General features: G+C 31.0%; 5 protein-coding genes and 1 long non-coding RNA gene across 12 annotated transcripts; 4 read left to right on the top strand and 2 right to left on the bottom strand.

Annotated features, from left to right (window-relative positions):
* Nucleotides 102-8748, top strand: LOC109351723. Its single transcript, XR_002108271.1, has 2 exons — nt 102-139; nt 8582-8748. It is a non-coding gene; the product is annotated as an uncharacterized LOC109351723 (long non-coding RNA).
* Nucleotides 1572-27019, top strand: LOC109351718 (protein transport protein sec24-like). 2 transcript variants are annotated; one of them, XM_019593288.1, is made up of 16 exons: nt 1572-1957; nt 2060-2128; nt 3030-3083; nt 3178-3350; nt 3469-3655; nt 3771-3916; nt 3990-4144; nt 4617-4698; nt 4778-4893; nt 5911-6009; nt 6896-7019; nt 7224-7501; nt 7997-8211; nt 8312-8536; nt 26816-26823; nt 27010-27019. In XM_019593288.1, the coding sequence occupies exons 1-14, from the start codon at nt 1627-1629 to the stop codon at nt 8521-8523; spliced, it is 2241 nt and encodes a 746-aa protein (XP_019448833.1). In that variant the 5' UTR covers nt 1572-1626; the 3' UTR covers nt 8524-8536; nt 26816-26823; nt 27010-27019. The 2 variants fall into 2 exon arrangements, with proteins under 2 accessions (XP_019448833.1, XP_019448832.1); XM_019593287.1 differs by lacking the exons at nt 26816-26823; nt 27010-27019 and having other exon boundaries at nt 1599-1957; nt 8312-8729.
* LOC109351720 lies at nt 10371-11652 on the top strand. The gene is made up of 2 exons (XM_019593292.1): nt 10371-10454; nt 11033-11652. The coding sequence occupies exon 2, from the start codon at nt 11041-11043 to the stop codon at nt 11527-11529; it is 489 nt and encodes a 162-aa protein (XP_019448837.1). The 5' UTR covers nt 10371-10454; nt 11033-11040; the 3' UTR covers nt 11530-11652.
* On the top strand, nt 15158-16804 carry LOC109351721. Its single transcript, XM_019593293.1, has 2 exons — nt 15158-15199; nt 16246-16804. Exon 2 carries the CDS (start codon nt 16254-16256, stop codon nt 16740-16742), a length of 489 nt encoding a protein of 162 aa, XP_019448838.1. The 5' UTR covers nt 15158-15199; nt 16246-16253; the 3' UTR covers nt 16743-16804.
* Nucleotides 18679-20598, bottom strand: LOC109351722 (ferredoxin, root R-B1-like). 4 transcript variants are annotated; one of them, XM_019593294.1, is made up of 3 exons: nt 20496-20598; nt 19784-19785; nt 18679-19351 (listed from the first exon to the last, which is right to left on the bottom strand). In XM_019593294.1, exon 3 carries the CDS (start codon nt 19342-19344, stop codon nt 18886-18888), a length of 459 nt encoding a protein of 152 aa, XP_019448839.1. In that variant the 5' UTR covers nt 19345-19351; nt 19784-19785; nt 20496-20598; the 3' UTR covers nt 18679-18885. The 4 variants fall into 4 exon arrangements, with proteins under 4 accessions (XP_019448839.1, XP_019448840.1, XP_019448842.1 ...); XM_019593295.1 differs by lacking the exon at nt 19784-19785 and having other exon boundaries at nt 20496-20592; XM_019593297.1 differs by lacking the exon at nt 19784-19785 and having other exon boundaries at nt 20545-20559.
* On the bottom strand, nt 25106-27935 carry LOC109351719 (myb-related protein 2-like). 3 transcript variants are annotated; one of them, XM_019593289.1, is made up of 6 exons: nt 27391-27935; nt 27206-27282; nt 26328-26385; nt 26143-26233; nt 25992-26061; nt 25106-25815 (listed from the first exon to the last, which is right to left on the bottom strand). In XM_019593289.1, the coding sequence occupies exons 1-6, from the start codon at nt 27590-27592 to the stop codon at nt 25168-25170; spliced, it is 1146 nt and encodes a 381-aa protein (XP_019448834.1). In that variant the 5' UTR covers nt 27593-27935; the 3' UTR covers nt 25106-25167. The 3 variants fall into 3 exon arrangements, with proteins under 3 accessions (XP_019448834.1, XP_019448836.1, XP_019448835.1); XM_019593291.1 differs by having other exon boundaries at nt 26143-26215; nt 27391-27934; XM_019593290.1 differs by having other exon boundaries at nt 26143-26221; nt 27391-27931.

Here is a 27975-nt window from a genome sequence, read left to right as displayed (position 1 = left end):
CTTCAAACTCTGCTTATTAATATATACTAATCAAATAAACTTGTTTTATATAATTTGTGTTTTAGATTATTATTATAAATTTTGGAATATAACACATGGAGTATAAATTAAAAATAAATCAGAATATCATATATTTTTTGTTTTATATTCTAATTTATAAGTTTTTTCACAAGCTAACTTTATTTTTCAACCAAACTTAATTTTCTTAGACCTTGTTTTAATGAAAAGTGATATTGTACACAATAAAAATAGTTAAAATTGTTTATTGAGATTTTTTTATATATTACTTTGCTTAGTAATGAAATTAGAAGGAACGCATCAATGTTATTTATAATTTCTTCATAATTTTGTGTAAAAAGAATGAATGTGATTAATAATATCATGAGAAAATGATATGTACCAGAGATGTAGGATTTTTTACACTAGCAAATAATCATTTATCATTGATTGATGTGTTAATCATTATTCACTGTAACTAGTATACACAAATGAGACTCATTCATCTTATATTTTCATAGTAAAAAAATTATTTTAATAATTAACACAAGTATTTTTTTTTGTTTTAACAAAAGATATTGATCATATTATGTATAAGAAATTAATCTTTTTGGATTACGCATTTGTCCTTAATAAGTGACATTTCTAGAAATGAACTTTCAACATTTTGGTAGATCTAAAAATCCAATAAAATTTTACACCACTAGACCAATATCTAATTGATAATATAAGAGTATTTTGAGAACAGAACAATTAACATATTTAACATCTTGATAGTAAACTTAAAAATAAAATAAACTATAGTATAAAGAGAATATTATACAAAAAATCATAGGTAGTAATTATAATTAAAAATGAACGGATAAATGTAAATCTCTGATAAAGTTTCTTGTCACTTAATTGTCTTATTTATTCTCTTTGCTCCTTACTATACACCAATAAAGTGTTGGTATAATAGTATAAGACATTACTAAATTTATATGATGATTAAAAAAATTAATAGTTCAATTTTTTAAACAATACTTATTTAGAGAGTTAATCACACACTATAAAAGAAATTAGTAATATAAAAAAAATTATTCCATGAATAATTAGAAAATGAATGAAATGAATGGAATATTTAACTAATGAGGTGAAAATGAGAATCCTCTTCTTTGCTTTGCTTGAGGAAAAAAGGAAAGAAAGACCGAAAATCACATATCACTAACCCTTTTCATTACTCAATTTTTTAATAAGAGTATAAATAATTATACATAGTTAATCAATTATTTATTTATATTACTATATTTTAAAAAATCAATGATAATTAAAAATGAATGATGAATATTAAACTAATACCGTATAAAACTCTTATGGTTGATATATTTTTCTCTTTTAATTTAATAAATGTAAAAATTTCATCCATCATTCCCCTTTAGCGATTAAAAGGTGTGACCCCATTGCTCATAGCCTCATACGCCATGACAATGATGAGTCAACCCACGTCAGCTTACTATGTATAGCGTGGCACAATGTGTTAACGTCACTGGTTTAATTTGCGTGTAATTTTCCACGTCATCACTACCCGTTTGTTTGTTTCCTGAGAAACCGAAACCAAGTCACAACACACACCACCGATAATCATAAACCATGGCGGTTAGGGCAACGGTTTCCCGATTCCCAATCGATACCGACGCACGTGAGGGCTCCGGCCTTCTATGGGGAGTAACCGTCAATCCTTTCGCCGCCGTCGACGAGAACGGTCAATCTCCGGCGTACGGATCCGGCGGTGACCTTCTCCCCCGATGCGAGAATTGCTATGCCTACTTCAACACATTCTGCGAGCTTGAACAATGGGCGTGGTCATGCTCTCTCTGCGGCACCCTTAACGGCCTCTCCTCTGACGCTATCGAACGCTATTCTCGCCCTCAATCTTGCGCCGAGATGATGTCATCTTTCGTAGATCTCGAATTGCCACAAGGTAATTTGTGCTCAATGTTTCGGTTATGAGTTTTGGTTATTTGAACCGATGTGTTTTTAACTATTGTTTTTGTTTGTCAATTTGGAATTTGAATTGTTTCAGAAGAATCGGTGGATGGAGGAGGAGCAATGCAAGCATGTCCTGTATATGTTGCTGCTGTTGACTTGTCTTGTACGGTTTATTTTTTTTAAACAAGTGTTTATTGTTTATTTTCTTATTACAGCTTAGTGATATGCTAATATGAATTGCAATAGTCTGTGTGTAGTTTTAGTGCTTGGTTTTTTAACAATGAGATGCTTCCGTAGAATTGATTGGTTAGGACTTGGGAATTTCATCATTATGTTTTGTGTTAATTTTAAGTTTTTCCATTTCTTTAGTTTGTTCATTGAATTTAACATGTGTATGTGAGATCGGTGTGACATTTAAGTTGTACTCCCCAAGATCATGTTGTTTATGGTGATTTGAACTTTCATGTGCAACAAATGAATCCCCGATGATTAGATGGTGCATTTGCCATTTTTTGCAGGATATACTTTTATTTTTTCTTTTGCTTTAAGAGTTGAGGTTGGAGGTTCAGACCATGGTTTCAAAACACATTGTTGTCTTATGACTCTGGATGTGAATATAAAATACAGAAAAAACACGTCAAAGATTGTGCCCCATGCCTCAATAGTTGTACAAACAAGCCATAATTGCTACTAGATAGACTGGTTTTGCATTCATTTGGAACTGTGGTGTAGGTTTTGTTGTTTGTTGGCCTTACTTTTGTAGGATGAGAAGGACATGGTTGCATAAATAGCTATGATTTTGATAATTTTCCCATATTAAATCTCTCTCTCTGTGACTATTACTGATCTATTTGAATCTGTATAGAAGGATGTAATGATCAAAGTGAAGAAAATTGCCCATAGTATATACTATAGTTGCTATTCATTTTCAATATTCTTTTCCTTGTACTTGTCTTCTTTGCAGCCTTCATTATTTACTGAATACATGAGTATAGCTTTTTTGTAATTGTTTTTGTTATTTTGTGAATTTGTAACTTACAAAAGTATTTTGGGTTCTAATGCAGCTTCAGAGGAGTTTCTTGAACTCACTAAAAGTGCATTGCTTGCTGCTTTGGAAGGTATTATGCTGATCAAACTATCTATATCTTTTCTGCACGAGGTAGATCTTTTGAAAGTTGTTCTTAATTTTATTCCCATTTTGTTTCATTGTAGCTCTTGCTCCGGGTTCACTTTTTGGGCTTGCCACCTTCAGCCACAAACTAGGGCTGTATGATGTTCAAGGTCCTATACCTGTTGTCAAAAATGTTTTCATCCCTCCTGACGCAGAGGGAACCTTGCCAATTGAGCTTGAAGATGTCATGCCTTTGTTACAGTTTCTGGCTCCTGTATGTTAATCATATGCTACGTTTTAATTTTTTTAGGAAATCTGTTCTCATGTTGAAGCACAAAGATCACAAGATATGGAAAAATGTTTCAGATCTAAAATCGTATTTTTTATTGAAGGTGGAAAATTGTAAGGAACGTATTGCATCGGCACTTGAAACGCTTAGACCAACAACTTCGTGGGAGAGAACGACAGCAGCAGGTCAAGGACTGGATGGTGTTCTGTTGAGTGGGCGTGGATTTGGGGTGGCAATGGAAGCCCTTTGCAATTACATCGGATCTGAATATGGGAACACCTTTGCTTTAGGTTTGAATGCTTAAATACGAATCTCACCATTTATGATCTTGTTAGTGTTTCTTTAATTTTCAATGATGCATACTCAAAAGGTTTAAGTGGATGCTATTTCTATTGAATACTTCAGCTAGAGTTTTTGCCTTCTTGTCGGGAGCCCCCGATTATGGTGCTGGACAGTTGGATACAAGACGATATGGTGAGCAATATGCAAGCAAAGGAGAAGATGCAGATCGTGCTTTACTTCCAGAGCAGACACCATTTTATAAGGATCTGGTATTTAACTTCTGTTATTATTACTTTTATCTTCCATTTATTAGATGTGGAAGAGTTGACATGTGTATTACAGGCTGCCGTTGCTGTTCAAGCAGGTGTCTGTGTGGACATCTTTGCTGTGACAAATGAGTACACAGATTTGGCATCCCTAAAATTTCTGAGTATTGAAAGTGGGGGTTCCTTATTTTTGTATACAAGTACTGAGGATTCAACTTTGCCTCAGGACATGTAAGTCTCACATGTCAACTTAATAATTCTCACCTTTGACATGCTTTATGGTAAAAGAATTGCAATTTCTTGGCATAGATCAGTATGAGATAGTTGTTCATATTTGCTGAGTGTCTGTTTCTACATTACAATCTCAACTTTAGGTCGTATTATCCTATCTTGTCCTTAACCACATTAGATTCAAATTAACCATGGGCTAACTAGGTCTATGCCAAACTCATTAAAATAAATGCTTATTATTTTGATTAACTATTTATTTTTAAACTAACCAAGTCCAATTAAATTTACCACTTATTGTATTTATTACTCATTTACTTTAAGTGATAAACGTGAAGTCAAATTTGGCAATTAAACTCAAATGTTGTAGAAACCAGAGGTCTTGCAAATAGCACCTAAAATATAAATGATATTTATGCACTTATTTCACATATATCACTTGGGGGTGGCTAATTGTGATCTGTTCTGTTTGCAGCTATCGAATGCTGAGTCGGCCATATGCTTTTGGTTGTGTCCTCCGAATGAGAACCTCAACCGAATTTAAACCTGGAAATTCTGTAAGTGTGTTGTTTGTGTCGAATTTGTAATTTTCAATTTTAACATCTGCTTATAGAATAATTTAATATTGTATTGCAGTATGGTCACTTCTTCCCAGATCCACAGTATGAAAATGTTCAACACATCATATGTTGCGATTCTTATGCTACATATGCTTATGACTTTGTTTTTGAGAACAATGTTGGATTTTCAAGGTACAAATTTTTACTGGTTGCAACCATGTCTTACATTTACAGGCTTCATTGCACATGCATTTTTAAATGTGTTATTTAGGAAGATGTATCGAGTAGTTGGAAATGTCATGTTAAGCCTTGCACTTTTGTGTTATTTAGACTATCGACTTTATAGTTTTTATCATGACACAAACCACATAGTTAAACTCCAAATTCATTAGTTTGTTTGTCAATTAACGAATGTTTTATTTTTGGTTTCACTTAATGTAATGTGTAAACCTGGTCACTTCTCATAGTGTGCGCATTTAAAGCCTTAGTTTTATTTATTTTTTGGGTCTGTTTTTCTTCAACTGAATTCTGGAGAAGTAAATTTGTGGATAAAGGGGGCAGTTGTGATCCTTTATACTGATTCAAACACCTTTTGCTAGACACTTTTATGATTCTCATTGTTCTTGAATTATTTTAATCAGTATGTCCATTGGGGGATGCTTAATTAATCCAATGCTGTTTCACAGTTAATCAGTTATTCCGTATATGTTGTGCTGTGGAACTTGAACTACATACTTCTTACTGGAAGAAATAAAATGCCCTGTGCACTTCATCCAAACACATACGTTACAATTATCTTCAGAAATTAGAATGTGGCAAAACTGCCAATGAGATGCTTTACTTTTAGATTTCTCCTGAATAAGGAAATCTAGATTTTGTGCACACAAGATTTCCAGGAGAAAAAAATTATTAAAGAAAAATGATCAGACATGCAGCTTGTTTGCCTGGCGCCATGGTGAAATTCCACAAATTTTAAAAGAAATGTTTCTGTACTCACAAAAGAATGGTTTCTCTTCGATTGCAGGGGTTTATACAATATAAACTAAATACTTTTGTTGGCATGTGAATTGAATGCAAAAACCAGGAGTAGCTGAAGAAATTTTGACCTTAAATGACATAATTTATCTTATATGATTGATGCAGCCTCAATTGTACAATATTTGCTTCTGTTTGGTTGTGTTCTGATTTTGGTTTCTTGCTTGTTGGCAGAACACAATCAGATGTTCCTACAATTCAGATTGCATTTCAGTATGCAGTTGTAGTTCCTCCTGTGGATCTTCCGGATTCAGAAAGGGTTTCTACAAGTAGGTATGACAATCCAGCAGAGGAGTGATATTAGATTGCTTACATGCATCTTTATCTGTTGTAGATGTATGGATATTTTCTGTATTATCCATGGTAGATGCAGTCAAATTAGATTTAATGGCCAAGTTTGTTTACTTTAGCAAAATAATTATTTTATAACAATTAATAACTACTTTCTATTTGCCTTGAATGGCGTAAACTTTCTCTCTTCCAATGTTTCTGGCTGGTTTCTTGACCCTAGCTTCTTTTATCCAAGTAATGTTGATTTATATCCACTGATTTCTAGTTCCAAGACTATATATCCCTGCTTACCTTGAATATATACCAAGACTTTATTATCACATGCAAGATGGGCCTGTTGTCTAGATAAAGAAATAATTGATGGATATTTTGTCAGTTTGTTTGTTATCTTTTAGGAATATCATTATCTGTTAGTTAAAGGTGGGATATCTTGCCAGTTATGAAACCATATTTTATGTTTCTACGTTTTTGTTTAATCTCCTGAACTATGACCATGAATCATAAGTTCAACATAAGCAAGAGTTTGATTTTTTTGGGATCAAAGAGTCTGCATTTTGAACATTTTGGAATATGCGATTGCGATGTGTTAGGATCCAATGGCAAGGTATGGGACTTTGTTATCTGGGGCACCTACCATTTTTCTTTTACATTTAACATCTTGATATGGGTTAACCGTGTTCTGTAAAAACTGCTTTTCAGAATGTTAATTCTGTTTTTATTGATGATATTTTGTTTAGTCATGTTCTGAGTCCCTTTGTTTACTGATAATCATGTTTAAATTTCTCATTTTCTTCCAACATCCAAAAATTGCTTAAATATGGACTCAAGGCTGGTTGGACTCAGTTTGGTATGCTGATTATTGATACAGAACTACACATTCCCTTAAGCGTCGGCTGAGGATCCGAACATTGCAGTTTGGTGTTGCTAAAAACGTTCAAGAACTTTATGACAGCTGTGATCCTGAAGTTATGCTATCTTTGCTTGTTCACAAGGTGAACTATATAATGAACCTATCTTCTACGCCCTTTTGATCTATGTTTTTCTTTGCCACTCTTCAAAGTTATTTCTGTTTAAATCTGTCAACTGTTGTTACTAATAAAATTACCACAATGATATTGTTTCTTGTCTTTTAGTTTATAGTTCTATGTTACCATTCTTCAACTTAACTTTCTGCTTTACTTCTGTTGCATCTGCAGGTTATATTAGTCTCTTTGGAGGAAGGAGTTCGGGAGGGTAGGATTTTGCTTCAAGAATGGCTAGTGATCCTCATAGCTCAGTACAATGATGCTCATAAACTTATTCAGTATAGTAATGGAAGTTCCATCAGATCTCAGATTGATATTGTGTTCTCTCAATCTCCTCAACTGCAGCCCTTACCGCGCCTAATTTTTGCTCTCCTTCGTAATCCTCTTCTACGCTTTCATGAAGAAGGCGTTCACCCTGACTATCGCATCTATCTTCAGTGCCTTTTCAGGTAATGGGGGAGGGGATCTAAGATTGTTTTGAACAAAGGAGTTTTGAATAATTTCACCATAATGTCTTGGTGAAGGAGTTAAACAGACTAACATCAGAATCTTAGCATGAGGTCTTCTTTTTTATCACAGTGATACCCTGTGAATCAAGGAAAAGAACCCAGTATCTGTCTCTTTGTAATTTAGAAATAGAAGGTTATTGTTGGTCATTATTTTCCTTGATCATAAAGTAATTTATCAACCCCAAACAACATATTGGTAGAAAACTTGTTTCTGCTGTCTTTTTTAAGATGAGTGAAGTTGTAGTATTTTCACAGGAGTTGACTGGAGAAAGTGAGTATCCTCACTGAAAGATAAGGGTATGGGAGGCTAGTTATGTAACTAAAATATACAAGTGCACAGTTTGTGTGGCATGATTCATAGTTTTGTATTTCTATGTTAACTTTCTTTCTATATTCAAGAATTGGTTATGGAATTGAACTTCATTTGTGTTGTAGTGTGCTGGAACCAAGTTCTCTTCACCGTGCAGTGTATCCAGTGTTGACATCATATGCCACTCCTGATAAACAAGCATATCCTCGCCATTCATTAAGCCGCGCTGCACTAATTACCAGTGGCAGTCCGATATTTTTCCTTGATGCATTCACAACTCTGATTGTGTTTTATTCTTCGACTGCAGACCCAACACTTCCTTTTCCCCCACCTCATGATTGTAAGTCTTCTTATTTTTTCTTCTGTCCCTGGATTAGTTGGTAGAACATATAGCCTAACATGCATGCTCTTCCTAAACTTTTCGCAAAATACCTTGTTAGGTTTGTTAAGGTCTATCATCAACAAATTGAAGCAAGAGAGAAGCATCACTCCCAAGCTCATTTTTATTCGAGGAGGGCATGATGATGCCTCAATTTTTGAGAATTTTCTGATTGAGGAGCAGGATGTTGATGGAAGTGGTCTTACAAGTATGATGGGTTTTGTTTCATTCCTTGAAGATATTACTCAGAAAGTTTTGGAGTTCATGAAATAGAAATTATTTTGGAGTTCATGAAATAGAAATCACACCGGAAATATATATATATATTAAGGGTGCTTCCATTTTGAAAGCATTGGTCTGAGTTTGTCAAGACTCAAGCATGAAGTCAGGGTGGTAGTAGCCTTTGTTGTACCTGCTTTATATCACTCAATAGAGATGCTATTCAATGACAATGTATATTAGAATTTTATCCTTTGTTTTAAAAAAACAAATTGTCTTCGATTTCCGTCTATGTGAACATAGCTGTGTATAAGGATTCTTCCAAAGAAATTTTTGTTAAATTTTTACGCCATATTTATTATTCCATTTATCTACAAGTACCTATACCCACATATTCATGATATTATTGGGAAAATATCATCTAAAATAAACATGTATTTAAAAATGTCACCCAAGGAGCGGTGCCAGAATGCAGTCCACTCATTCCAATTTCCTTATACTGGCTTTCACATTTCTACCCTTCAATTTCATTTTATTCTGAAGATTCCTTATGATGCCCATTTTTTTGGGTTCGAATTTGGGTTTTGAATTTCAGGTTTGGGTTTGGGTTTTTAAAAATTAATTTTTTTATTTAATTTAAAATTAAGTAGTATAAAAATTTGTCGGTTCCTATTCAATACCAACCCAATCTCAATAAGAAAAGGTAGAATTAAGAGGGAGAAAAATAATAATGGAGTTTTGTAAATACCAATTAATTTATCTTACCACTTCAATAAAATATATATTTTTTAATTTTTTTATATATTATTGAAAACTATACTATTTATTTTATTCACAAAAAGAGAGTAAACTTATTCATTTTTAAACAATAAAATATTAATTACCTTGAATTCTTCACCAAAAGGTGGAAACAGATCATACATTGGTTTTAAATAGGCCTGACTTGTTTAACATATTACAACCCAAGTCTAACCTATTTCTTTTTTTAAGTTTTTTCAGCCTAAGTTTTTTGGGTACTATTAAGGGTATTTCTCATTTTTTTCGGTAAGAAACTAATCTCTTTAGGTGTTCATGGATGTCCCTTCTAACAAATGTCGATCTCAAGATTCGAACCATCGATCTTGGGGATCTAATGAGGTCTTACACTACTAGACCAACATCTTGTTAGTTTTCAACCTAAGTTAGGCATATTTAAAAATGTAGCATGACTTATTAACATATTTAAAAGTTCAGTATAATCTAAGATATTTAAATAAGTCAATAGACTGCCATTAATAGATGTACCTTTAAATACGTCAGTCTTAATTGACAAATCTAACATCCCAATTTTTTAATGTCAAATTGCCTATAAGATTTATATATTATATAAATTTATTAATATAAATATAAAACAAAATTATATGGATCAATCTATTAGGCTTTTTAAGAATTACATGTCTAACATATTTAGGTTAAATAAGATTTTTGAGAAGTCTCAGTCTCACATACTTATTATAAATGTTTTTTGCCAAACCTATTATAAATAGGGTAATAGGTCTCAGATAGGTTCCATCCTTATATGATTTTCATTTTTTTCTTCATATTTTGCATATTTATTTGACTTGTTTGCTTTTAAGTGAAATGCCATTACTTTTAATTTTTTTCAATAAACATTGAATCACATTAAATATTACTTTTAAAAAATATATTATTACTATATTCAAAGACAATATGTGAAGTAATAATGATAATTTACTATGATAATTGTCTTTCATAATAATAAAGCAAAAATAACAATCATAATAAATATTTAAAAAATTTAATTGACACATTTTCATTGACACAAAACAATATATAGAATATAATTTAGGAGAAAATATCTTTCTTCTGGTTATCATATGTTCTTATATATATTTGGGCAAAAACATTCTACAGAAACACTTTATCTCAAGGCCTCACTTATCATTCCTAGACTACTTTGTGGAGTTTTCCTCTAAAGACGCCAGGTATTGTTTTCCGAGGATTTTGTACTAATTTGTTGATGTTGCTAAATTCAGTTTCACCTAAAAGGTAGGCTTAAAATTTTATTTTGATACAATCATATTGATCTTCTTGTCAAATTATTTTCCAGCCTTCCGATTATGAATTTGAGTTGAAGTCTAGAAAACAATATTTTTTCCTTGTGGGGTAAAGCTTTCTGTTTATGTTCTTCTCCAACTTCACTAAATAGAAGTATCGTGTATTGAGCCGCCATTTGTTTAAATGTTTATGAATTTAAAAAAGAAAACCCTAATCCCAATCCCAGGTAAAAGAGTGAATTACCCTAGTTTTTTCTTGATTGTGATGGGTGTTCTTATTTCTCATATTTTCAACAACTCTCCAAGCATTAGTTTTCCTAATTATAAGTAAGGCATACTCGATCTAAAGCTCAATTTCAAATTTTGGCCAAATTTTCTTTCTCTTAATTTTTAAATCCATATTTTATTACTATTAATTATTGTATCTCCTTTAGATTGTTATTTTCATATTTGATTTAGCACGCCAATTTCATATAAATTTAATATTTTCCTTTTCCTTTTTTAAGGTGATCTGATGGAGAATGATTCAAATAGAATTGTGTCAAGAATTCAAGATGGAGTCATATCTAGAAGGAATGTCTATCTTGGTTTGCATCTTGAAATTCTTTATGCAGAAGACATTGACAATCCTAGCATTTACCCTAATGTTTTCAACAGAGAATATCGTTTAGTTGTTTGGGTTGATCCCAATCAAGAGTTCTCTACTATACCAGTTGAGGGTTTATGGAACCCTGTGTGGAATGCAAGTGGTGTTATCTTGTTGAAGAAGTTCCCTGAATATCATACTTTCCTCAATGTAGAGGTTTTGAGGGTCAATTCTGTGAATGACCCAGGAACTTCAAGTGGTGTAGTCATTGTTGGGAAGGTTAAGATACCCTTGCCTAGGGTACTCTATGGTGAAAAAATTGGACGTTTTGAATTGGTGAGGGAAATGGGTGAAGGGTTCAAGCTTGAAGGCCACATTCATTTGTCTATGAAACTTAGGAAATATATTTATGTTTGAGTATGATATGCTAATATTAAGAGCTTTCTAATGCTCTCAACTTATATATGAATTCTGTAATGTTTAATGGATCTATGTTATGTCTTTCTTTTATTATGTGTTATATACTTTGTAGGATATTGTTAAACCAAATGTTTGTTTGGGTATAAGCTCTTCACTAACTTTGTTTTCTCGATAGAAGCTTTTGGGTAGAAGTATTTACCTTAAAACACTCCAGCATAAGCATATTAACTCATGATGGAAGGATGGATCCTATGGGTGAGCATCGGCTGAGTTGGGACGGGTTAAGGATTGTCCTTACTCGACCCTAAAGGTTAGTCGGTTTTTTGAGTCCGGACTCGGCTCTAGACCCAAAGCTAACCCGACCATAAATGTTGATCGGGTCAGCCTTTAAACCTGACCCTAGACCTGATTAAATATAATGCATACTCATTTTAGGTAAAACCTTCTCAATATTATTTATTATTATAAATATGTAATTTGACATATAAAATGATATATGTATATATATATATATATTGTTAATCATGTGTATATGATGAAAAACTAAATAACCAATGATACTTTTGACCAAAAGAGTATCATTACTTTATATACATTTGAGTATAAACACATACAAAAATGATGAGTTAATGACCATGTGTAGGATGGGTTGGGTCTTGTTTGGTCTCCACCCGACCCTAAATATTGACCAAATCTAATTTTTGAACCCGAACTCGACCCTAGACTCAATCCTATTCAGACTCAATCATGATCGTGCCGCATCGATTGAGCGGGTACGGCTAAGTCTTGCTTACCCCAAGTGGATCTTATAAATACTTTTATGGTTAAACATATTTGATATGGTTACAATGGTTAAACATATTAGTGAAGGGAGTAGGTCTATATGGTTACATGTGGTACAAATAATTTTTTAACAGTCCAAATTTTAATTATTTTTTAAGAAAATAATGATAAAAATTATTAAACTTTATTTCACCCTCATATTTCAATACTCAATGATTCAATACCGGATAATACTTTAGCCCGTATAAAAGTGGCTAGTGTTATGTGTATCATACTTCTAATTATTTGGATGACATATGGATTGATTTCATGGTCACAAAATTCAGCAACACAACTTCTTGAGTTGTCCATAACTACAATTCATCTAGTTTATTTATATGGGCAATAATGGACTATGACTATTAGTTTAATGATGTTATAGTGTGGCTTACCTAGTTAAATATTCTTTTGAGTGACTTTTAGTAGGGATTGTAATAAAAATCAAACCTGTGGGTAGCCACCCAAATTAAATATGAATTTAACGGGGAAAACCTGATGTTATTAGGTTTGAGTTTTACCCAGGTTTAGATTTCGGGTTCGGATTTGGTATAGCAAAGACCTAACCCGAACCCGCCCCAAAGTAAGGTAATTCAATTTAAAATTGAAATTTCTTTCATTTGCCAATTTTTAATAATGTCTAGTTTTACTTTACATACTATTGGATCCTCAAACAAACATAAAAGAAATGAAATGTTAGAGAAAAATTACACGAAAATATTATCATATTTTCCTTAATACTTTATCATTTTTGGGTTTTTTCGGGTTCAGGTTACACGAAACCCGACGGATTCGGGGATAGTATTTTTATTTTCAACCCCGTTGAGTTTGGGTTCGAGTTCCGGTTTTGAATTTCAGGTTTGGGTTTAGATATGTCCAAACCCGTCCCGCCTTGTTGCCATTCCTAGTGCATATCCTCTCCATTATTAGAGAAGATGGTGCCATGTGACACTAATTTTTTTAAAATCAATTTTTTTATTTATTTTAAAATTAAGTAATATAAAAATTTGTCGGTTCATATTCAACACCAACCCAATCTCAATAAGAAAGGGTAGAATTAAGAGGGAGAAAAATAATAATGGAGTTTCATAAATACCAATTAATTTATCTTACCGCTTCAATAAAATATGTATTTTTTAATTTTTTTATATATTATTGAAAACTAAACTATTTATTTTATTCACAAAAGAGAGTAAACTTATTCCTTTTTAAACAATAAAATATTAATTACCTTGAATTCTTCACCAAAAGGTGGAAACAGATCATACAATGGTTTTAAATAGGCCTGACTTGTTTAACATATTACAACCCAAGTCTAACCTATTTCTTTTTTTAAGTTTTTTCAGCCTAAGTTTTTTTTGGTACTATTAAGGGTATCTCTCACCTTTTTGGGTAAGAAACTAGTCTCTTTAATGTTCATGGATATCCCTTCTAACAAATGTCGATCTCAAGAATCGAATCATCGATCTTGGGGATCTAATGAGGTCTTACACTACTATACCAACATTTTGTTAGTTTTCAGCCTAAGTTAGGCATATTTAAAAATGTAGCATGACTTATTAACATATTTAAAAGTTCAGTATAATCTAAGATATTTAAATAGGTCAATAGATTGTCACTAATAGATGTACCTTTAAATACGTCAGTCTTAATTGACAAATCTAACATCCCAATTTTTTAATGTCAAATTGCCTATAAGATTTATATATTATATAAATTTTTTAATATAAATATAAAACAAAATTATATGGATCAATCTATTAGGCTTTTTAAGAAATACATGTCTAACATATTTAGGTTAAATAAGATTTTTGAGAAGTCTGAGTCTCACATACTTATTAGAGTAAATTACACTAACACCCTCTGAGTTTTAGTGAAATTACATAAATCACCTTTCACTTTTCTATACCTACACAAACTTTCACTAGTTTTTATATTTTCATTACACTGACCACTTATGCATAAGAAATAAGTGTAATCTTTTAAACAAAAAATATGATAAATGCAATTAAGTTAAACAAAACATAATATATTATGTAGACTAGTCTAAATAATATACAAATCAATGTATCTTTATTATTTTTTGTTACAAAATGCATCAACAATTCTAAAGAAATATTCTTTAAATCATAGTGTAATGAACCAAAAATAATAAAGAAATATTGACTAATATATTATTTGGACGTGTCTCCACAATATATCATGTTTTATTCAACTTAATTGCATTTATCACATTTTTTGTTTAAAAGATTACACTTATTTCTTATGCCGGGGTGGTTAATTTGTAAGTGTACAAAAGTGAGGGATGTTTTATGTAATTTCACTAAAACTCAGAGAGTATCAGTTAATTTAATCTACTTATTATAAATGTTTTTGGCCTAACCTATTATAAGTAGGGTAATAGGTCTCAGATGGGTTCCATCCTTATATGATTTTCATTTTTTTTTTATATTTTGCATATTTATTTGAATTGTTTGCTTGCAATGTCATCACTTTTAATTTTTTTCAATAAACATTAAATCACATTAAATCTTACTTTTAGAAAAAAATATTATTACTATATTCAAAGACAATATGTGAAGTAATAATGATAATTTACTATGATAATTGTCTTTCATAATAATAAAGCAAAAATAACAATAATAATAAATATTTAAAAAATTTAATTGACACATTTTCATTGACACAAAACAATATATAGAATATAATTTAGGAGAAAATATCTTTCTTCTGGTTATCATATGTTCTTATATATATTTGGGCAAAAGCATTCTACGGAAACACTTTATCTGAAGGCCTCACTTATCATTCCTGACTACTTTGTGGAGTTTTCCTCTAAAGACGCCAGGTATTGTTTTCCAACGATTTTGTACGTAATTTGTTGATGTTGCTAAATTCAGTTTCACCTAAAAGGTAGGCTTAAAATTTTATTTTGATACAATCATATTGATCTTCTTATCAAATTATTTTCTAGCCTTCCGATTATGAATTTGAGTTGAAGTCTATATTATTACTATATTCAAAGACAATATGTGAAGTAATAATGATAATTTACTATGATAATTGTCTTTCATAATAATAAAGCAAAAATAACAATAATAATAAATATTTAAAAAATTTAATTGACACATTTTCATTGACACAAAACAATATATAGAATATAATTTAGGAGAAAATATCTTTCTTCTGGTTATCATATGTTCTTATATATATTTGGGCAAAAACATTCTACAGAAACACTTTATCTCAAGGCCTCACTTATCATTCCTAGACTACTTTGTGGAGTTTTCCTCTAAAGACGCCAGGTATTGTTTTCCAGTGATTTTGTACGTATTTTGTTGATGTTACTAAATTCAGTCTCACGTAAAAGGTAGGCTTAAAATTTTGTTTTGATACAATCATATTGATCTTCTTATCAAATTATTTTCTAGCCTTCCGATTATGAATTTGAGTTGAAGTCTAGAAAACAATATTTTTTCCTTGTGGGGTAAAGCTTTCTGTTTATGTTCTTCTCCAACTTCACTAAATAGAAGTATCGTGTATTGAGCCGCCATTTGTTTAAATGTTTATGAATTTCAGAAAGAAAACCCTAATCCCAATCCCAGGTAAAAGAGTGAATTACCCTAGCTAGCCTATCTTTTTTCTTGATTGTGATGGGTGTTCTTATTTCTCATATTTTCAACAACTCTCCAAGCATTAGTTTTCCTAATTATAAGTAAGGCATACTCGATCTAAAGCTCAATTTTAAATTTTGGCCAAATTTTCTTTCTCTTAATTTTTAAATCCATATTTTATTACTATTAATTATTGTATCTCCTTTAGATTGTTATTTTCATATTTGATTTAGCACGCCAATTTCATATAAATTTAATATTTTCCTTTTCCTTTTTTAAGGTGATCTGATGGAGAATGATTCAAATAGAATTGTGTCAAGAATTCAAGATGGAGTCATATCTAGAAGGAATGTCTATCTTGGTTTGCATCTTGAAATTCTTTATGCAGAAGACATTGACAATCCTAGCATTTACCCTAATGTTTTCAACAGAGAATATCGTTTAGTTGTTTGGGTTGATCCCAATCAAGAGTTCTCTACTATACCAGTTGAGGGTTTATGGAACCCTGTGTGGAATGCAAGTGGTGTTATCTTGTTGAAGAAGTTCCCTGAATATCATACTTTCCTCAATGTAGAGGTTTTGAGGGTCAATTCTATGAATGACCCAGGAACTTCAAGTGGTGTAGTCATTGTTGGGAAGGTTAAGATACCCTTGCCTAGGGTACTCTATGGTGAAAAAATTGGACGTTTTGAATTGGTGAGGGAAATGGGTGAAGGGTTCAAGTTTGAAGGCCACATTCTTTTGTCTATGAAACTTAGGAAGTATATTTATGTTTGAGTATGATATGCTGATATTAAGAGCTTTCTAATGCTCTCAACTTATATATGAATTCTGTAATGTTTAATGGATCTATGTTATGTCTTTCTTTTGTTATGTGTTATATACTTTGTAGGATTTTGTTAAACCAAATGTTTGTTTGGGTATAAGCTCTTCACTAACTTTGTTTTCTCCATATAAGCTTTTGAGTAGAAGTATTTACCTTAAAACACTCGAGCATAAGCATATTAATTCATGATGGAAGGATGGATCCTATAGGTGAGCATCGACTGGGTTGGGACGGGTTAATGCTTGTCCTTACTCGACCCTAAAGGTTAGTCGGGTTTTTGAGTCCGGACTCGGTTCTAACCCAAAGCTAACCCGACCATAAATGTTGATCGGGTCAGCCTTTAAACCTGATCCTAGACCTGATTAAATATAATGCATACTCATTTTAGGTAAAGTCTTCTCAATATTATTTATTATTATAAATATGTAATTTGACATATAAAATGATATATGTATATATATATATTATTAATCATGTGAATATGATGAAAAAACTAAATAACCAATGATACTTTTGACCAAAAAGGTATCATTACTTTATATACATTTGAGTATAAACACATACAAAAATGATGAGTTAATGACCATGTGCAGGATCGGTTGGGTCATGTTTGGTCTCCACCCGACCCTAAATATTGACCAAATCTAATTTTTGAATTCGAACTCGACCCTAGACTCAATCCTATTCGGACTCAATCATGACCGTGTCGGATCGGTTGAGCAGGTACGGTCGAGTCTTGCTTACCCCAAGTGGATCTTATAAATACTTTTATGGTTAAACATATTTGATATGGTTACAATGTACTTTATGTGTAATTCTCTTTTCTTTCCTATTAGTGAAGGGAGTAGGTGTATATGGTTACATGTGGCACAAATAATTTTTTGATGGTCCAAATTTTAATTATTTTTTTAGAAAATAATAATAAAAATTATTAAACTTTATTTCACCCTCATATTTCAATACTCAATGGTTCAATACCAGATAATATTTTAGCCCGTATAAAAGTGGCTAGTGTTATGTGTATCATACTTCTAATTATTTGGATGACATATGGATTGATTTCATGGTCACAAAATTCAGCAACACAACTTCTTGAGTTGTCCATAACTACAATTCATCTAGTTTATTTATATGGGCAATAATGGACTATGACTATTAGTTTAATGATGTTAAAGTGTGGACTAATTCTTACCTAGTTAAATATTCTTTTGAGTGACTTTTAGTAGAGATTGCAATAAAAATTAAACCTATAGTTACCCACCCAAATTGAATATGAATTTAACGGGGAAAACCTAATGTGATACGTTAGGGTTTTACCCAGATTTAGATTTCGGGTTCGGATTTGGTATAGCAAAGACCTAACCCGAACCTGCCCCAAAGTAAGGTAATTCAATTTAAAATTGAAATTTGTATCATTTGCCAAATTTTTTTAATTTCTAATTTTACTTTACATACTATTGGATCTTCAAACAAACATAAAAAGTAATGAAATAATACAAGAGAAAAATTACACGAAAATATTATCATATTTTCCTTAATACTTTATCATTTTTGGGTTTTTCGGGTTCAGGTTACACGAAACCCGACGGATTCAGGGATGGTATTTTTATTTTCAATTCCGTTGAGTTTGAGTTCGAGTTTTGAATTTTGGGTTCGAGTTTGGGTATGTGCAAACCCGACCCCACCCCGTTGTGGACCACCCTGGCAGAGTATATCAGCAATACCTTATAACTTTTCTCAATATAATTTCCCACTCTTCAACCCTTTCCGTTCTCAATTTCTATTTGAAGTGTACTTGACTCAGCTAAATAATGAAACACAGAAGTGGAACAACTAAACTTATTAGTGTTTTCCCAGGTTTTAAGAATACCATTCATAAGGCACAAGTCACTGAAGAAACATCACTTTATCACATTTAAATGTCAAGCGAAGATGCTTATTATCTAAATATCACAGTACTTCCACAAACAAAAATCCATTCTAAATAATCCAAAAGAAACCGATACAAAATCAGAACAAGCAAATCGGCTGCAAAATCAACTTAAAATTCCCACTCTCCCCTAGTAATAACTAAACCTTCATGGCCAGCATTTCTCAGTAGAGTGCTTCTTCCTTGTGAGTTTCAATTACAAGGTCTGAAGTTGGATAGGAGACGCAAGTAAGCAGGTAGCCCTCCTTCACTTGATTGTCGTCAAGGAATGCGCCATCAGACTGGTCCACCTGACCCGAAACAATCTTCCCAGCACAGGTAGAGCATGCTCCTGCACGGCATGAATAAGGAAGTTCAACTCCGGCATTCTCTGCTGCATCCAAGAGGTAAGTATCACCCGGGGCCTCAAATTCATTCTCTTTCCCATCTGGGCCGATCAGCTTAACCTTGTAAGCAGCCAAGGCAGTCACTCTAAATGAAAAGGATGACTTCAAGCCAAAAGATCCGGAAAAACTCTTCACAGACCTAATGGAGGAAGGGCACTTCGCTATGGATGGAATAGCTGATCGATTTTGGATTGCAGTTTGAAACATGCAAGCATCCACAGTTAACATGGTTGCCATGATTACCCTGAAAATAAATTCATATTACAACATTTGTCCTTCACAGAATCAACTAGTTATGCATTGCAAAGCGAATTAAAAAGGTTTTATATAGTACTAATGATGAAAAAAATCGAGTCTGGAAATCAATTCAGATTTAGTTAAAATTCTATAAGAGTGGCCTTGCTTGGCAAATACATTCACTGAATAACAATACACTTAAGAAAGCAAAAAGGCAAAAGGTTATACATGAATGACATTTCAGCAACAGAATAATAGCCATGTGAAATAGTTGTCATTGCTGATTAAAACAAACAGAAAAAGTATAATACTCATTCGTCACTAGTAAAATGTCTCCAGACATTGTATTTTTTAGAAAATCTAGTAATGTATTCAATTACAATGTAGCAGCATGTGCATTCATCATGGACAAAGATTGAAAAAAAATAGTATTTTTGACAGCTCTGTGAATAGTTTTTCTTGTCCCATTGTGTACTAACTTAAATCTTAATACTAAGATCCCCTTTACTAGAATAATAGCCTTGGGACTATACCACAAATCACAAGTAAATTAAAATTAAATATTTATTTAGCTAAAAAAGTTGAATCCTAAAGCAAATTGCAAACTGAGTTCATACAATGATGTTGCATGAATTTAAGACATATATACAAATCTAAAAAGAATGTGAACCAAACCAACTTCAGTCCCGTTGTATAAAAAAAAGTCGATAAATTTATTAAGCAGTATTAGAGTATATATGTTCTTCACTAAAAGCTCCAAAATTTACAATAAAAAAACTCACTTTATGCTCAAAGTCAATATTCTTTGTTACAAACTTGTTAGACGTAAAACACAAAAACACGTCCCATACAGTTGTCAAATCAAAATCCACCTTACCCCCACGCCCGGTTTTAAAAATCAAATTTTTATAATTTTATTTATATAATGAAGAATACCCAAAAGTTCTAAAGGATCAGAAGAATGATTAGTTGGAAGATGATGAAATATATTGGGTTGATAAAAGAAAAGAGAAAGCGTTGATGAAAGGTTATAAACAAAGAAATAGAGATGTAAAAACATGCATAAAGAAACGAAGAATGGAGATGTAAAAAGATGGATAAAGAAAAGTAAAGAGTGAAAAGAGAGAGAGAAATGAAGAAGAAGGGCTTACAGAGAGAGAGAGCGGAGAAAACAGAGTGATTTGAGGTTTGAAAAGCAAAAGAGAGAGAGAGAGAGAGAGACTGTGGCGGTATAAGTATTATTAGTGATTTGGGTAAATGGGGTTAATGTAAATGTAAATGTAAATGTGTGTTAATATCATGGAATTTCCCACTTTCCACACCTACCCGACCCGACCCACCTAACACTTTCTTCACCTAAATTCCTTTTCTTTCTTTCCTTTCCCAGACTTCTTTATATATGATATATATTTTATTTCAGTATATCATCTATAATATCAACCCCATTCATTTATATAACTTAATTTTTATATTTAAGAGTTAATAACATTTAGGGTGAGCAAGACTCGGCACGATCGATAGATCCGTCTCAACTTGATGACTAAAAAAGAACAGATTCATTGTCAAAAAGACGGGTTTGGGTTTATGTCCAAGTCACTCGGTCTGTCTCTTATAATTATATATCAAGAATAGTTGAATAAGTATCTATCAATACTGATTATGTTCAACTCACGTAACTCAAATATCTACAAGTCCATACAACATATCCACATCACTTGATTGATAGAAAACCAATTAATTTTTAATTTTTGTGTACTTTGTGTGAACTCCGATTTAAGTTTCATTTTTTAATTAAAAGCTAATTACTGTGTTTATTTTTGTATGAACTTTTGAATATTGACATATTGTCATTTCAATTTTCATGTGTTTTTTAATCATTTACAAGAACACTTCAACTTATGTTGACACTTGACAGTTTAAATTGTTTCGAAATTTTCAATGTTTTCTATAATTTTCAATAATGTTATTATGATAGTTTTTAGTTTCAATGATGCAATTTACGATTTGTAGTTTATCTACTAATGTATGTGAGATGAAGGTTTTAGTTGACTTTAATATAGATTGTGATAATTTTGATTATGCATGCTTAAAGATTTGAGAAAAAATCTACATTTGCCATTTTGTCTTTTTCCAACTCAGACTCGTCCCTATCTTGACCCGTCTTATTTTGGACTTGTCCCTCATACGTCTCATCCTAATCAGGGTCGAGTTCGGGTTCAAAAATTGATCGGATCAATATTTAGGGACAGGTGAGGGACATGCTTAACTCGTCCCAACCCATTTTATGCTCACCCCTAATAGCATTGTTGTAAAAAACCAGTTCGTGCCGGTTGGTTCAAGTGGTTAACTGATGAACTCTACTGATCATGTAATCATACTGGCCAATACCGGTCAAAACTATTTATACCGGTCGATTTTCAATTGAACCGTACTGGTCATGACAATTTATATTTAAAATTAATTTTTAATGAAAATAAATAAAAATATTGGTTTTTATTGATTTTTCAATATTAATATTAATATATTATATATGTATATTTAATTAATTTCGTCGATATGTGGTTTAATTAGTGAATCGTGAGTTGAACCACTATACCAATACCATAACCGGATTGATACATCATTAATAACATTGGTTAATAGTAATTAAATTTGAATGATAAATAATGCAATAATAATGTAAAAACTCTTATGTTATCTCCTATTTTAAGTTTTTTTAAATAATATACAGTATCATTCTAAGATTTTTTATAATGTAGGTCCATTATCAATTATTTATGTATTAATTAATATTAACTTTTAAATAAAACAAAATAGTGGAAATGAACAGTAATATAGTCATGTAAAAAACTTTACAAGACATAAATATTAAACACTTTTAAAATTGAATGTGGGACCTTGATGTTTGAATTCAGCAATTTAATTCTCGAAGATGTGATGTGTTTTATATATAAAAATGATATGTTATCTTATAATATTGATATATATATCATTTTATATCGTAAAAAAAGTGATATATCACAAAGCCGTACTCAACTAGTTCACAAATCACAAATTTTAAGTTCTTATGATACAGCAGGTTCGTGAGTTTATTTTATAATAATATAGCATTACTCCTTATAACTACTAGCGTGTTGACAAACATTATCGTGTCTGCCAACCCACTTTTATATCATTTATTTATAATGTGTAGTTTGTATGTCATAAATGTCAAATATAATATTTTGTGCTAAATATTTGTAATTTACAGTTGAATTTATTCGATTGATACTTAAATTGAACATTCATCTTCTACATTAAAAAACAATAGTTATAATGTAAGAAGAATAAATAATTAACCAAATAATATAAAACATATATTAGGTGGAGAGGAACATTAGGTTATATATGATTTTTTTGGTAAAAATTAGAAAATAGTGAGGGTAAAATAGGGAGAACCACAAATTACAACATGATGGGTGATTATTTTGGGTTTTCCTTTTATAAGTAGTATAGATCTATCAAAACTCAAATTTACCTTTTTATATTTTATCTAAATTATTTAATTCCTTTATATAAATTGAAATTTGCTTTCTATAATTTTTAATTTTACATAGAATAATATTTATCTTGGTTATATTTTAAATCTTAAAATATAAATTAAAAAATTGAGAAATTTAATCTCAATTTAGTTATGTATTAAAACATAATCCTTAAAAACGAAATTCTTCAAATATAAAAATTACAAAAATAACATAACTTAAAAATATTTTAAGATGTTACTTAACTCACAAATATATATTATTCCTTCCTAAATTTTAAAACATTGTGCAATTCTCAATATATATATATTTTTATATTTTCCTAACAAATTTAAATAAAAAACTTCGTGACAATAAAAAAAGTGGCATGTATCATTTGAACTTACTTATGTCAATTCCAAATGATTTGAGAGTAATACATGTTACTTTCTGATAATTAGAATGATTTTTAAGTTGACACTTACACAAATAAATAAATATATATAGAAAATAGTTGTGATTATGCCAAAGTTAAATTACACTAGTTACACTCAATATTAGCTGTTTATTTTCTTAGATCCAAGTGACCAAATGGGTGACTACAATAAATAATGAAAGAGAAATCTTAAATAACTTTTAAGTTTCACCAATTTGGTCCGTTAGATATAAGAAAATGAACGACTAATATTGAGTGTAACTAGTAAAACTTAACTTGAGTATAAACATATCCTCCTCATATATATAAATATATATAGTATTCATAATAATATACTCATATATAAAAAATTTAATATATGTTATTGTGTCAATTTTAAAATATTTTTAGGGTAATCTCGATGAATAATAATTAAGAAATTACAATTTTGATGGATTAAATTACCTTGTATTAGATAACTTAATATTTTCCATTTTATATGTGTTAATAATTGAATATAATATTTATGTATTATAATATTAATATTATTATTAATGTAAAGATTTATATAGAGCTGTCATATTATTCATTATTTATTTATATTATTTATATTTAAATATTATAATGATTATTAAATATGTAATGACAATATAATTTTTTTTGAATGCATACATTTAGTAATTTTGTTGTTATTTAATCCCTCATTATCAAAGAGATCAAGTAACATTTAATTCATTTTGGTTAAAATTTGGTTTTTAATATTTAAATAGGAATGAAATGAGTATATAATAAGTGTCTTTTATGTTTTGTGGTAAATGAAATAAAAATATATAATTAATATGTTTTTTGTATTAAATTTATGTATTATATTTTCCTAATTGTTATTTATCTCAAAGTAATAATTATTATTCCCTTTGAGTCATCTAAATTTGAGTAAGTAAATTATGTAAGATAGAATTGTAAAAACACTTTGTCTTGAATTTATAAAGAAATATATTGAAATGAAAAATTTTCATCTTAAAAGACACTTATTCAAAGACGGGCAAGTATAATTTGAAATATTTTTCAGCTTAATTATAGCTCTTTTACATTGTCCTTAAATACATGACCCAAATTAATTTTAAAGTTTTTATTATGTTCAACACCCTCCCTTAAAATTTTTTGTTTCTTCTGATAACCTCTCTTTCTTAATCTCTATTCCTTACATTGGGAAAATATTACCTTGCATTTTGCTCATTCCCTCAATAAGACTGTATTCATTCACCTATTAGATAAATTGTACAAAGAAATACAATTGATCATATTTATTTTTGTTTGTGATATTATTTATGAATAAATTAAAATTTTAATTATCTTTTAATATTTTATTAGTTGTTTCCATATGAATATATTTTTGGTGTCTCGTTTCCTATTTATATGATAATATATGATTAATTCGAAATAGAGAATGAAACATCGTTGAACACATGTAATCTTATCCAAATTTGAGCTAACTACATCATAGAAGGGAACCTCTATGATTTATCTTCTTTTGTTTTAAAAATCGATAAGACTCATAGATTATATGGTCGAGAACTTGTAAGAAAAATAATAAGGACACTCGTTAATATCATTATTATTATGTTTCATGGCACCAGATTTTTGAATGCACTAAGCTAGCTAATCACCAGTTAATGCATTATTACCCAAAATGAAAATATTTTTTCGGCAAGTTTTTAATCATTTAACATTGATTAATAGCTAGCACAGATGCATGCTAGAAAATTTCTCATTATTTAGAATGCATGTTATATTATATGTAACGTGTGTCTAATATGTGAAGCGTGCATGTAATTGTAAGCATGTCTTAAACTTTGAATAAGCTTAGAATATATTATATATGTGGCTGGAGCTATAATATTCATTCACTCAGCTCCAACTGAATCCATTCAAGTCCAGTTTTTGACAATTTATTTCAGGTTCATTATCTTCAAGCTTGTTTAGGTCCAGTTTTGCTTCTGCAAAGTAAGAAGACAATCTATAATCTTGTGAAACTTTGTCATCAGCCACTACTAGTTTCACTGGTTCTGTCCTATTTGAGTTTCTTTGTCTGTATTCATCATCTAACTGATTCCCAATGAGGACTATTCTCTCTGGATACATGCTACTTCCATTCTCTTTCCCTCCTTCAATTCCAATGCTCATAGATAAGTTGCTAGGACTTCTTTCTACATTATTTCCCAATGAGGAAAGAAAGTTGTTCTTTTTCACTTGATCATTACACCACTTGAATTCATGGTCCTTTTTTGATCCCTCACATGATGTGATGCAACTATCTATGTAGAAGTCTTTTTGTGTTTGGTTTGGGCTAAATCCTTGTAATTCCTTCAGTTCTGAGAATGCTGTGTTCAGGGTCTGAGAGGATACTTTGGACACAAGCTCAGAAAGTTGAACTTTAGCAGCTTCAAGTCCTACTATTCCTAAGTTCTGTCTACCAAGAGTTTCTTGAGCTTTCTCTAGCACTGCTTGTAGATATTTTCCTTGGGACTCTATGCGAAGCTGTAAGTGTCTCTGTACCTAGATCAGTTCAGAATGGTTTATTAGAACAAAAAAATGTTTATCTCATCACTTTTTTATCGCATCATTTTTTATATCTACATCCTAATCATCTATCACACATTTATCAAAAGCAAAAGTCTTTTGATAAATAACTTCGTAAGAAAACATGAATGGGGTAAGTTGGTATCACACACCTCAAGTTGTTCATTTAGCCTTCTCTGCACCTCTATCTGCATCTGCAGTGCCTCACTTATGTGTAAATCACTGGTACAAGTGTAATTAATGTTAGCATAAGACCCTAACTAATACTCATACTGCACAAGAAGCATGTGGAAATTTCCTTACTTGTTAGCTTCAGGTGCAAGGTCTAAATTGTTCATACTAGTTTCGTTCTTTTCAAAGCTTCTTTCTCTCGTTTCTGCACCTGGGTTTGTAGCTAGTAAGATAAACTTGTTGATAAACAAAACTTCTTGTTGTTCTGTTCATAAAATTATATTAGCCATATACAGTAGAAGAGTTTGTTCTCTTACTTATTTTGTGTGTCACGTTGTTGCTTTGTCCATGCATATTCTTGCTCAATCTGTACTTCTGGAGTTAAAAAGAAGATTTTCAGTAATTGCACAATACAAGTCATTGAAGTCATGTTATAATGGATTGTCCATAGCTTTGTGCACTTATATATAATTTTTATTTTTTTTTACCCAATAATTTAGCAGCTCTATATCATCAGCCAAGAAAATTCAGCAGCTATGTAACATATAATTTAGAAAAAGCATATTATACACAAGGTATATAAACTTGAAGACTAGTGATGATTTCATGATTAAAATGAAGTAGTTTTGGGAATATTGAATATGATGAAGGAAGATAAAGATCATATTTTGTACATAACTTTCTTAATGTGAAACACCCTTCTGATTCATGTGTCATGAAAGTCTTAGAATGAAGCATTGACAAGACCTTTGAAGAAAAAACTGAAGTATATATCCTATTGGTAGAGATTTTTTATAGGTAAAAGCTAGACTTGTTTAGTTGAGAGTGTAACTTTCTCAACTTTCGGGGGAAATGATAATGGTGTTCATCTGGTTTGCAAGGACAGAAGATGGTGTTATTTTAAATTGCAATCGCAATCACAGTTACCGTTAAGATCATTGCAGTGTGAAATTTTTTATAATTAAAAAATATTTTTAAATTTGATGTGGTCCAATGTAGTCTCATACAGCTTGATGCGCTCGTATCATTGTGACTTAACATTGCACTACAATTATGATGTGACGCTGTTGTGTCACTGCAACGGCAATTTGAATCAATGGGATGAACTGTTAAATAATTCTTGTACTGTATATAACTAACATAAAATGACAGGAATATTGTAATTAAAGGGGTATATGTCATTAAATATGTTTACCTGAAGATGACTCTTGAGATGATATAAGGTAAGCCCTGGAATTCCCATGAGTTTAGTCACTGTTTTTGGAGTTGCTTCTGCAGTAGAAAAATTGTCCATAACATTAGTGAATAATTTATGAAAATTCCATCTTCTCAAAGATTTGATCTTCCACAAGTTAATGTGCATATATATCATATACTCACTATCAGGTCCACCTAACTGATGCACTGCTTCTATAAACCTAGCATGAAGATCTGGTGTCCATTTCAATCTAGGCTTAGCATCAGTTGAGAGTACAAGTCCAGAATCTGAAGAACCATTTCCTGTTTGAAGGAACATGTGTCTCTCAGAAGAAGGGATTGATATTCTTGAAGAAGGATGAATGTTCTTTCCTTGATGGTACATTATTTCACCTGCAAAATATAACCTTTGCTACCTCTCAATGATAGAAACTCAATAATGCTTTTATTTTCAAGTATTATTATCTATAGCCCTAATATTATCTCAGATAATAATTGAACTTATGACAACTTCTTATGCTTTCTTTGTTTCACCACACTTCAGCACAAAGCATGCTATTGCTCAAAGAGGTATTTATAACTGAGAGCTGGTAGTAATGCATGGAATATTTGATGTAACCAATGGAAAAAAGAACTTAACCCTTAATGTATGTTGAGTTGGAAAAAATAGATAGTATTCCTTGTTGCTTTTGTTCACTTGTGTTGTGGTTGTAGACCCTTTTTCTAGGTCCACTTTCCACTCTAAGAAGGTATTGTTGAACATTCCAT

Source organism: Lupinus angustifolius, chromosome LG07 (genome assembly GCF_001865875.1).
Source record: "Lupinus angustifolius cultivar Tanjil chromosome LG07, LupAngTanjil_v1.0, whole genome shotgun sequence".
In the NCBI taxonomy this organism is placed as follows: domain Eukaryota; kingdom Viridiplantae; phylum Streptophyta; class Magnoliopsida; order Fabales; family Fabaceae; genus Lupinus; species Lupinus angustifolius.
Note: the sequence above shows the minus strand (reverse complement) of the source record. Positions and strands in the feature narration are given on the sequence as shown.